At 54.3% G+C, this 12010-nt stretch overlaps 1 protein-coding gene across 1 annotated transcript; it reads left to right on the top strand.

The window, feature by feature from the left end:
- Nucleotides 1-4530: 4530 nt before the first annotated feature.
- On the top strand, nucleotides 4531-7477 carry pyp1 (Tyrosine-protein phosphatase 1; the record flags this gene model as incomplete). Its single annotated transcript, XM_032034840.1, has 2 exons — nucleotides 4531-6393; nucleotides 6443-7477. 2 exons carry the CDS (start codon nucleotides 4531-4533, stop codon nucleotides 7475-7477), a joined length of 2898 nt encoding a protein of 965 aa, XP_031885981.1.
- Between the last annotated feature and the right edge of the window lie 4533 nt (nucleotides 7478-12010).

Raw genomic sequence — 12010 nt, 5'->3', positions numbered from 1 at the left:
CCCACTTGCGCGCCTTGGAAGGAAAGCCAATGCAATTTCCCGGAACACCAGGCATAGCAGGAACTGGCTCCGACGCCCGACTCATTCAGGCCCATTCCACCACACTTTTAGCATTTTCCTATCCTGAACTGGAGCGCTCCTGGTCCTATGCTCAATAGTAATAGCGTGCTTCACTAAGGGGATCCGTCTTGCCCGTTCATGTCGTTACCTGTCAACGCCTGCTGGCTAACGGCACTCCTCGAACTTCACGACGGGTAGATGGATGCATTGTTTTAGTCGGGGGGCACTAAGGGTGCGGAACCAAAACCCAGCGTGCCAACAAATTCCGTGATGAAGCTCCGAGAGGAACAAAAAAAAAAACTTGGAAACTTGACGCCTCCAGCTGCCAGCTTTCCAGCTCCATCCCCAAGCTCGGGCTCGGGGGTTCACCTGGGAAGGAAGAATGTTCACCGTCCAGCGGCGGCGGCGGCCGCGTCTCCCCAAGTTTCAAGTGTGCCTGATTGTTGTCGTCCGGTCTTGACGGCAGCCGCGCTGGTCTGCGAAACAAGTTGTGGCAACCCTGGCTGGCGTATATGCGTACTAAGAGAAGTACACTACCTATGTGCGTATGCATGTTCCATTGCCCGATGTTGTTCTCCAATTGCGCGTACTTTGCACCCCGGAAGACAAAACCAAAACCAAAAAAAAGGTTGTCTTGGATGGGCGGCGGCGGCGGCGGTGATCCGGCATGAACCCTCGCAATACAACGTGGATGTGCTGCTCAAATGTCCCAAGTTGGTGGTAACGGGCAGAAAAAAGCAGGTTGAAAGGCAGAATGTGTCAAGGTCAGTTGGTTTCCAGCGTGCGTTACCGCCTCACGGCCCAGGTACACGACTCGAACAGAGTTGATGGAATAGTTCTAGGCCCTCGATGAACATGATGCCGCGAATCGCGTCCCCCCCGGCCCCCCTCTCTCTCGAAGAAGCTCTCCAGTGCACGCGGCACAGCGCAGCGCAGCACAGCGCAGCACAGCAAAAGAAGCAGAGAGTTGGAGACGCGAAAGTTGTGGCCCGTAGAGTAGAGTTTTGGCGGGTTTGCGCAGTGCGATTCGGCCGGGAGCCCCAGCCCAAGACGTCAGCTGAATTGATGACGGGTACCTGACCGTTCGTAATGCTCGACTACGTCATTCCCGAGAGTAAGCCCGGCAACAGGGGGCGGCGAGTTGGGGGGCAGAAAAAGCAGAAGACGAAGCTCTGAGCTGCTGTTAGTTGGTAGCTGTCGAGGGTTTGCTCCTCATTGCTGCCTGTCGTCGTCTTGTTCCAACGGCCGCCTCTTTTGTAACGATCACCATCCGCTGTGATGGAGAGGCGAGAGAGGCAAACGAAACTAACAATGTGCGTGCCCCGAACCCCATATGTCCTGGACTCGGTAAAGGAAGTGAATGGCTGGGCTGGTGGTCGCCTGTGTTAGGTATGTCGACAGAGGTGCTGCTGATCGCGCTCCCTAGGAGGTGCTCCTGGGAAGGTACTCAGTATGGCGGGCGGCCAGTGCTCCCACACTGGACGGATGGGAGGGCGCGATTGGCTGGGGGCTTGCGTCGAAAAGGGGTCCAGACTGGTCGACATTGAGATGATGATGCTAGATTTCTAATGGACATGGGCCGTATGACGTCGACTGAATGCGGACCCACCCGCCAGATAGAGTCCGGGCAGGTACAGCCAAAGTATCCATCGTTGCAGTGCTCTTTGCAACGACACTGGAGACGCCCGTTCACAGCGCTGTTCGTTCTGAATGCAAAACACGGCGCAACTAAATGTGAGGAGACCTAGATACTGGCAAATAAGTGTGGTGCATGCAAGCAAGCAAGTAATCAAGCAATATAGCACATGGCCAGGTAATTCTTGGTGCGTGTGGGCGGCGCGGTGTGGTATGTTATGCCCTGGACCCTACCTTGCCAGCTTACCGATCTCAGTCTCACGCGCGCCGCCTCCAACAAATCCATCGTCTGCCTGTCCCTGCGCTGCCTTGCTTTTGGAGTGCTAGGTTCCTGCAAGTCCGTTTGGCAGCTGCCCGCCGTCGATTGGCGTCTGCACGAGTGGTCTGGCGGTTCATTGGGAATCCTTTTCTTGCTTTTGGCGCGAATCTCACGATCTCAACGGGCCACTCCGTCGCCAACGCGCCGTCTTCGTCACGACGCCTCTAATAAACTTTCAGCAGACAATCCATCTGTTCAAAAACCGACTTACCTAGGTGTGCTCGGAAATAGTGGTAAAAATACAGAGAGAAGAAAAGGTACACCGGCGCGACTTGGTCGCGACAATCGACGGGTCCAGATGCCCAGCTTTGCGCCATGCTTTACCTCCTGGGACGCACAACCGAAAGAGCAGCCACTCAGAGGGTGCGAAGCTGACCCGGTCAAAGGAGGCGCCCCCATTCTATGACGACGTGGATGGGACGACGCCCTGTGCAAATCTGGAAGTAGCCGGACAGTGTGTGGCTGGCTGAGGTAATCATTTGAGACTAACAAGTGGCGGCAAGTGCACAGTCAGCACTTACTTCAGCACGGTATTCACTGCTCGTTTTTCACCCCCCAGCCTCAGGTATTGAACAGGTCTGAGGTCAGGGTCTCCACAAACTAACCCCAAGGCGCCGATCATTCCTGTCCGGGACGACACACGACCTCATCGGACATGACACCCTCTTTTTTGCCCTTTCCTCTCTCCACCCACGGTTTCTCTCTCGCCGCGCTGAATGTGCCTCTTTCGCCTCTGTTCTCTGTTCTGTGTGGTCTTTCCGCCGCAGTTCAGTCGGTTTCTCAGGGCTCAGGGCATGGAACTCTGTGACTGGCATTGGACCAGAGCTACCACGGCAACAGGTACCATGCCTCGCCTCGCACCCTCTCATGTCTCTGGTTAGTATCGACCTTGGGTACCTGCCTATCCAGAGTGTAGAGCGCGTATTCAGCGAGAGCTGTGGGAGACCTTTGGCAGAGCTTGTTCAACCACCTGCGTTTCTCCCACCACACCCTCTCATACCTTAGCAACCCGGGAGGAACAGATTAGAACATCATATTTTGTTGCCGTTGTCTTACCTGGTGAGAACAACCAAACCATCAACGGCCAGAACTGTCCACCATCCCATACATAGGTAGTAGGGAGAGAAGAAAAAAAGAAACCACAACGATAAACGATTCCAAAAACAGAACCACGCCAACCCATCGTGAGAAAGAGAGCCCCGGCTGGCGACACCACAACCACACCTGCCTTTTTTTTTTTTTTTTTTCTTTTTTTTTTTCTTCCTCGTGCCTCCCCTCTCCCCTCCGTCTTTGCGCCCACCCCCAAGGATCCTTCCCTCCCTGTCTGTCGCCAGGGCCCCCCTCCCCTTCTTGTTCCTTCCCTAGCTCTACTACGCAGTAGTGTTTTTCCCAGCAGGAAGGACCCTTTTTTTCTGCTCAACCTGTGCTGTCCGCCTTGCCTGCCACCACACCCCCCAGACACGCAGACAGCACCTACTGCGTACTCAACCAGGCCCTCCTTTTCCCTCGTGTCTGTCTTGGTTGCTTGTTCTTCCATTTCCCCACTGCGCCTTCTGGCCTGGTTTGCCTTGGCCACTTGCCCACTGTCAGGTTCCAAACCCAAGTAGCAGCCGTTGAATTGGCCTCTGCGCTGAACCAGATCCTGAACCTTACCGTCCATTGACATTGAATTGCGCGCTCAATCGCGCAGTGAGGAGGAGCCTCTGTCTCTTGGTTTCCCATACAACTGGATCTCGGGACGCCGAACGCCACCACCCTGTCCCGGCCTGGTCCTGTCCCCGTCCGTCGCTGTCCTCGACACTCCTTGTCAGCTCAGCCCAGCCGCGGTCAAAAGTCACATTCATCCTGGGACCCCCATCCCGTGTCCCCAGTGAGCAAGCATCTCTTACTCTCTCTTCAGTCTCTGGTGGTGTCTGTCTGTCTGCTCCGTCTACCTACCCTCTTGCGAATACTGCGGTGGGAGGAGTCAGTCACTCAGTCGGCCTCTGCTCTGTTCAACTACTGCCTTTCTGCTGCTTATTATTATTATTATCTACCTACTACCTTCCCTACCCTACCATACCTACCTTGCCTCTTGCCCTTGCTCACTCACTCCTCCCTCTACCGTACCGGGTTCAGATCGCCACTTGTGCCGTCACGTCAGAACCCCCCCCCCCCCCCCCCCCCGCGCAACCTTCTTTCCTCCCTAAAAGACCCCCCCACTGCCTTCCCTCCTTCCTTTTGTTGAAAGAGAAGAGCCTCCTCCGCACACCCTCCCTCCCTTTCCCTTCCCAATCCCTCCGATCTATCTGAACCCTATCCTTCCTCTACACTACCAACTTACCGTCCCGGCCAAACGCCATACCGCAATGGCGCTATAATTGATTCAAGGCCTGATCACTTGGCCGCCGTCGGAAGCATCTCCCTCTGCGCATCCGTGGCTCACATCAAAGCACCTTCCGTCCCCCCTCGACAACCTGCCTACCTATCCTACCGTACCCTGATTCCAAACGTCACCTCCTTCAACCACACTAACCATGCTCGACAAGAGGAGCACTGACGGGACAACATCCGTCCACTACACCATGAAGACCCCCCATTCCGCGAGCAGGCCGTCGCCTGGCCTACGCCAGACACATAGCCACTCCCACTCACAATCAAAGCTCTCCGTCTCAGCAGCCGCCAAGAGCCCAAAGCCAACGACACCAGCTGCTTCTCCTAGAATGCCATACTCCGTTGGCCAGACTCTCCCTCCTCAAAAGCTGTCACCAGCACGACCTGCCGAGCCCAGAGCTGCGAGTCCCAACTACTTCGGCCTCGTCGTCGACCAATCTGCTGACCCCAGAGACTCCTCTGTGATGCCACGAGACAACTGGAGCTCCCCGACGTCATCCGTCAAGTCTTTCGCCGCCGCCCTGCCCAAGCAGGTCCCCATCGATGCTAACCCCGACTATGAGGCCTTCAAGCGCCAGGCCGACTTGAACCGCGGCAAGGGCTTCAGTCTGTCCTCTTCTCACTTCCCGCAAGCACCGCCGAACCCTACGACCCTCCGCCCTCGCCCGCCAAGATGGAATACCCACGCAAGCGACACGGCTTCCGACTTTTCGATCCCGCGGGCGAGCAAGGAGAGGCCCACTGGGCGGATGGATGTCGAGCAGGAGAACGGCCCCGATTCGGCCTACGTCTCGGCGGACTCGAAGCGCAACTCTGAGGCGTCGATAAACCCGCCTCCAATGATGCTGAACCTGAACTTGCCGAGATTCGAGTCACCCAGGCCGACTGATTCGCCCTCGCCTTTTGAGCGTAGAACGACACTGTCAAAAGTTGATGATCGCCACCAGAGAATGTCCATTTCCGAGAACAAGGTTGATCCGCCATCACCACGGGGCACAGCGGCGAAGCATCCAAGAGCCGAGACTCTGCCGCCGACTATAGAGTCTGGCCCGTCACTGATCTCGCCTGCGCAATTAAAGGGCCTGATCGAGGCCGGCGGTTCTGATACGGAGCTTCTGCTTTTGGATCTTAGAGTCTCTCAGCAATACGCCAACGCGCGTATCGAGGGCGCTCTCAACCTCTGCATTCCGACGACGCTTTTGAAGCGGGCCACCTTCAACTTGACCAAGCTGCAACAGACTTTCCAGAACTCTACCAATGAAGAGCGGTTCTCAAAGTGGAAAGATACCAAGAACCTGGTTGTGTATGATGCTCACTCGGCGGAAAAGCGTGATGCTGTGTCATGCATGAACATGATCAAGAAGTTCACCAACGAGGGGTACACGGGCGGCTCATACATCCTGCGCGGCGGATTTAAAGCATTCGCAGATGAGTATCCCGACCTTGTGGATGAGGGGTATGGACCTCAGGGCGACAGTGTCTCTCCATCAATGGCCAATCAAGGGGGAAACCGGCCCGGCATTGCGCCCGTCATTGGAGGCGTGATGCTACCCATGGCCAGCAACAACCCCAACCCTTTCTTCTCGAATATCCGCCAGAACATGGATCTCGCCGATGGTGTGGGCCAACTGGACATCGCTCGGCCGAGTGGCCTGGAGTCACCTACTTTGCCTCGATGGCTCCGAGATGCCTCAAAGCCTAACGACCACGGCAAGCAAGTTTCGAATAAGTTCTTGAGCATTGAGAAGGAGGAGCAGTCGCGGATGAAGGCAGCATACTCCATGTTTGGCGGGGACCAGAAGGACAAGAAAGTACCCCAGCTTTGCGGTATTGAGAAGGGCGGCAAGAACCGCTACAAGGACATTCTGCCGTTCGAGCATGCGCGGGTGAAACTCCAAGGCCGCCCCGAAGGAGCGTGCGATTATGTCAACGCCAGCCACATCAAAGCGTCGAGGAGTAACAAGAGGTACATTGCGACCCAAGGCCCGCTGCCGGCAACATTCGATGTAAGTATCCAGCCCTTACAATTACCGAGTTGGAAGCTAATTTTCACAGGACTTCTGGTCAGTCATCTGGGAGCAGGATGTGCGCGTTATTGTCATGTTGACCGCCGAATCGGAAGGCGGTCAACTCAAATGCCATCCCTACTGGCAAGGCCGGGACTTTGGCCTGCTCAAATTGAAGCTTCTCTCGGAAAAGAAGGTGTCCCTTGACATTGACAAGCACCGCAACAATCAAGGCTCGGCGGCGCCTTCAGCTGCGGCTGCCGCGGCGGCTGCGGAAGCTGGTCGTCGACGTGCTAACACCACGATGACCGGTCTTGCCGCTGCTGCATCACCCGCGCCGCCTCAAGGCGAGACTCCTCATGTCATTGTTCGCAAGTTTGTTCTGTCCCACGCAGCACACCCCTTCGCGCCGATGCGTGAGATCACCCACCTTCACTACCCATCCTGGCCCGATTTCGGCGCCCCGGCACAGCCCTCCCACCTCCTCGGACTCGTCAGGCTGGCGAACTCAATGCAGAGCTCCGCCAAGCCTGTCGACACTGTGGCTGCTGTCAGAGCTTCACCAGAGCCCGAGTCTGCGGACGAGCCAGAGATGAACTCGAGGTCCAGGCCAATGCTTGTTCACTGCTCCGCAGGTTGCGGACGAACGGGAACTTTCTGTACTGTGGACAGTGTTATCGACATGCTGAAGCGACAGCGACACGCCAAATCAAACTCGAGGCCGGTTAGAAAGAGAGACTCGGATGGTGACATCAAGATGAGCGGGCAGGCTGAGGAGGTGTCTCCGCGCGAAAAGACGTTCGACTTCAACCCCAGCAGTCGCCGATCCAGTGCTGAGGGGCGCCGTGGATCCCCTGACATCACCCCGTTGGACACTGCTTGGTTGAATGAGGATGGCGACACGATGGATTTGATCCAGAAGACCGTTGAGGATTTTCGACAACAGCGACTCAGCATGGTGCAAAGCTTGCGGCAGTATGTTCTTTGCTACGAAACTATTGTCGAGTATGTGTGGAGACTGCACGAAGAGACAAAAGGGGGGCGGGCTCGAAGTGGAAGTTTACAACTGAGGAGCGACAATTAATGATGACCCGACTAGAGTAAATGGTCGGGGAAACGATTGGACTCGTGCGGAATCGTAATGCGATACCCCTGGATGGCGGAAGGTGCCAGCATCAGCGAGTAATGGGAGCATCTTTTGCATTTTGATTTTCTTCACGGCAACAGGCAACACGGACATAATAGCTCGGGGATCGGGCTGAGGGCATGAGGAACGGCGTTGGGGCATTCGAACCGCATCCCGTATGATACATGGGTTTATTGTGTGCCTACCTACATTGGCAATGGCATGTTTGGATCAGGCTGCGGTCGGTCCTTGAACTTTGTATACTAGAGGCGTTGACCGAATATGAGCATAGAGCGGACGGCGCACGCAGCTGCCCTCTTGAACTGACGAACTTATGTTGCATCCATGAATCTCGGCGCTACTGATGTGTGACGTGAGCTGTGCCAGTGATGCGGTTGTGCCAGATCACCAGCCGCTTGAGTTTTCATGCGACAAGTGAGCGGTTTGTACGTTGGATGTTACTGGAGCGGCGATATCTTGAATGACCTTGTATTGAGAGGCACAAGCATCTCGAAGATTTCAGGTCCTTATGCTCGGCGTGGCTACCTTTCTTCGCCGACGTCCCTCGTCTGTTGACGATATGGATATCTCCAGTCGAACAATCTCCCACGGACGCTCGCCTGTGCGAGCGAATTGCAAATGCCCACCGACGTAAGGAAGCTCGCGGTAAAACACTCATGGAAGAAATGATGGGAGTTGGTGGATATTTGGAATGCGAGAGTACACCGAGCGAACATCTCTGTCTCCTGGAGTTGAAGGTTCAGGATGTTGGCGTGGATTATATACGATTGAATGAGCAGGCAGATAGCTTTATAAGGAGATGCCTAGCGTGTTTGGAAGCCAACGAGACAATTTTGATCCATTCTCCGTTGCATTAGAACTGACGTCTTCTGGCTTTTGGCGGCGGCGGGCTTCCGGGAGGATCACGAGGCTGACTGATATGGGGGTTCTCGAGTTCCTGAGTGGAACCTTTTTTAGGTATCCATCATCTCTCCTAGGTGATGTGGCTGAATAAAGAAGAGATGATGATTGCCTGGAGCTGGGCACTCGCTTTTGAGACGGGAGTATCGGGGCCTTGGGCAGCTAGACTGCCTTCCTATCCGATGTATCGGTCAGAGATAACTTGATGAGATACGAAGCTTTCATTTTGCATTGGAAGTTTTTTAATGCTGGACTGTCGCCTTATAAACCAGTGTGTGAGAGCATCGTATCCGCAAAAGTCGATATGAGATGACCTCCGAGCTCGGCCAGAGATTGCCGTCGTAAAGGTTGGATACGCCCATTGCGATGATTATATAAAGATCGGCTCATCCGGTGCTGACATGGGATCGGCAAATCCTATCTATCGAAGTCCGCCCCGGTAAGTCGTTAGGGATTCAATGCTTGAGGTAGAAACGGCATCATCCATCGCGAATACGTCTGAGACTCGCCTCGAACTGACCGATCCCGAGTCTCCAAACAACCTGCGCATTGCTGGCGTCCTTCATTTATTTTGGTCGCTGTCTTATCCAGTTGCTAGTGCTTCTGTGGATCATATTGGTGTTAGGAGGAAGACAATTAACGGAGCAGGCTTAACAAGAGTCTGATGAGTGCTCCCTGCGTCAGCACGGCTGCCACATGCTGGAAGATGTGAATCTCTCAACTTACAAATTTGTGGTTCCTCGGTGATATCCGACCAAGGTGTGCTTTATATAGGACCGACTCACTGGTTTATGCCACATGCGCACCTCGTCTTCGGGCTTCTGTGTACTTGTCCCCCGTGGGCGTCTCAATCCTTTCGATCTCAGCGGCATAGCATCGGGGCCGCCCGTACGTGATAGAATTCACGACACGGATTTCGCCGTTTCTGAAGTCGGTATATTAGCTATGGAACTTGCAAACACTATTCGATTGTGTAAATCATTTGGGTGTCGGAGTACGAGAGATTTCCGTTTGATGGAAGTTTTGGTCCATATCGAAGATTTGATTCGCTTGCTTGTGTGAAATAGCTGATTAGTGACTCGACAGGGACTCTTTGTAGAGTATTCCACTTTTGTAACTTCAAGAGACGAAAGTGATGAGAAATACAGAGGCATGCGAAAGAAACTACTATTAGGCATGGCTATCTCCGGCTTCAACATCTCACCCCGAGACTATGCCGAAGCCAGCTTAGCATCGCACACTTGGCTGATCGTCTGAAGCCCAGGCTGAATCTTGTCCCAGGAGTCGATCTTGGGGGCTCAGAATTACGAGTTAAATAAGACCGAGATTCGAAGTTTCGTTGCGTGAAATGATACGCAGGTGATTTCTCGTCCTCAACTATCGGACGCGCGCAGTGAACCCTCGTCAATGTAAAAAGAGCCAGACGTCGAGAAAGGTCATGGGGCAGGCAGTTTGAGCGTTCCGACACTTTACCAACAACACGCGTCCCATGATTCTGTTCTCAGCAACGCTCCTCCTGATATTCCGGCCTCAACTGAGTGTCCCGTTTTCCCTTCCTAGCATTGCCTAAGCCTCGACTGGAGGACCCTCGATAGACTGGAATCTAGTGGTTCATGTCTTTACTATGAATGCTCTATAGCTCCTTTTCCCGTATTTCACCGAACCTGAGCTATTGGCAACAGTCTGGGATACTTGCAGGGGCTCACGGCCAGCTATGATACTGGGATCACAACTCGAGGGAATAGTCAAACTCGAAACTAATAAAACACCCGTAGGGACATGTACTTGAGTTTCATCCATGGCGAGTCTCTGCTACAATAAATATTCTGATAGCATTGGGAAAAGGGCCTTTTTAAAAATCCAACAGCTTGTGCTATCTATCTCACGCTTGTGCTACCCTCGAAGGTAGAGAGGCTGAGTGGAGTGTCGCAAAAGCAGTGATCCTTATACGCAGTACTCATTTTCGCAGCAAGATTGACCGAGCAACAATCAGCAGCAGGTGGTGGTATCAGCGCTGTCAACATTTTCAAGACTTCATAGTATGTTTGCTGTGAGGAGCAAGGGAGTGATGGGAACTGCGGGGCGAGGAGTTGCTGCTGTGCAAGACAATTGATACTAAGAAATAGCATTGGCATTGTGTCCGAAATAGCAGAGACCTTCTGAGTGACAGAAGTTTGGAGCTTCGTAGGCTGTGCCGTTCTGATAACAGAAAATGAGGAGGCTGGTGTCTTACTCCCATGGATGGCCTCTCCGACGCTATCTTTTGTCTCTGAACGCCATCGTTGAGTCGTGTGAAACATTGGTAAAGATGGCGAATCCTACGGCCATGCAAAGGATGATCGGCAAGCCGAGCTTCAATACCGTGCTTGATAAACATGTTGCCAAGGATGCGATAGCTCACGAGGGGTTGTAGTTCAAGCCACCGAGCCGAAGACCACATGGCACCGGTTTATACCAGTCCTTGGTTAGGACGGTCTCACGCAGGATGATCATGTCCTCGGAGTAGTGCCGAGTCTAGCGACAAGGCTGGCTCCCGAGTACGATGCGATACTGGTGCTATAAGTATGGGTGTCCCTAAGAGCGCCAAAACCGTTGGAACTACGGCACACGAAGTGTTGGTGGTAGTGGTGGCTATCGGAGTCGCTGCGACGGACCGGACGGCCGTGGGGTTTCTGGAAGAGGGGCAAGGTTCGTCGGACCGCGCCACAGCCGCTTGGGAGTGCCCGTGAGGTGGCGGTCGGTGGTCGTCGACCACGGGGCCGGGCCTCCCACGTGACTCGAGTCGTATTATCGGCGTCCTATGACGCCAGCGCCTTTCCTAAAGCGGACTGGCTCACGATCTTGCACCCTAGAGTAAGTTAACCTGAGGTAAAGTAGAATTCAGAATCCTGCGATGCGACGAGACGCGACACTGCGTGCGATGCGACAGCACGGCTACTCAGCTCCTGAGAGTTTTCGGGGATGTGGAGAGAAGGCACGTCATTTGTGATCAGAAGGCCAAGGGGACGAGTCCTGGATGATTCAAAGGCGAGTATCAGCCCCTTTGCAATGTCAGATGGGAGACCAGGGATAAGCAAGCCCCCGGTTGTTCCGCCCATGCCTCGAATGGAACAAAATGCTCACTCACCTCAACACAAGACCGGGACTTCTCCTTCACAGGGGACGGAGATGGTGGGACACGAGAGGCACTTGCTTCGCCAAAGATGGAAGGGCCGCTAGAGCCGTCTGGTGGATAGCGCAATGTTTGTCATACCTGCAGATCCTGTGCAATTCAATGCCGCCATTCACAATCCAGTGGAGCGGCAAGGAAGTTGAGGTGTGCTCGGTCAGCAGGCAGAGCAGCGGAATGGAGAGCATACTCTACAGTGGGCAAATGCGACTGGAAGCTTCCGTCATTCCAGCGCCGTGGGTTCGTCCCTTTTGGCTAGCAGCACCTCAGACTTTTCCTCATTGGCGCGGTGTGTTGGGTAGGTACCTAGGTATCCGTAGGAGGTCATTCTGCCGCTGCTGCACCTTCCACTAAGGTACTGGGTAGGATAGGTAGGCACGCACTACCAGCCCGCCCTGCCG

Source organism: Colletotrichum fructicola (assembly GCF_000319635.2).
Source record: "Colletotrichum fructicola Nara gc5 chromosome Unknown KSG_Nara_v1_contig05, whole genome shotgun sequence".
NCBI lineage: Eukaryota > Fungi > Ascomycota > Sordariomycetes > Glomerellales > Glomerellaceae > Colletotrichum > Colletotrichum fructicola.
Note: the sequence above shows the minus strand (reverse complement) of the source record. Positions and strands in the feature narration are given on the sequence as shown.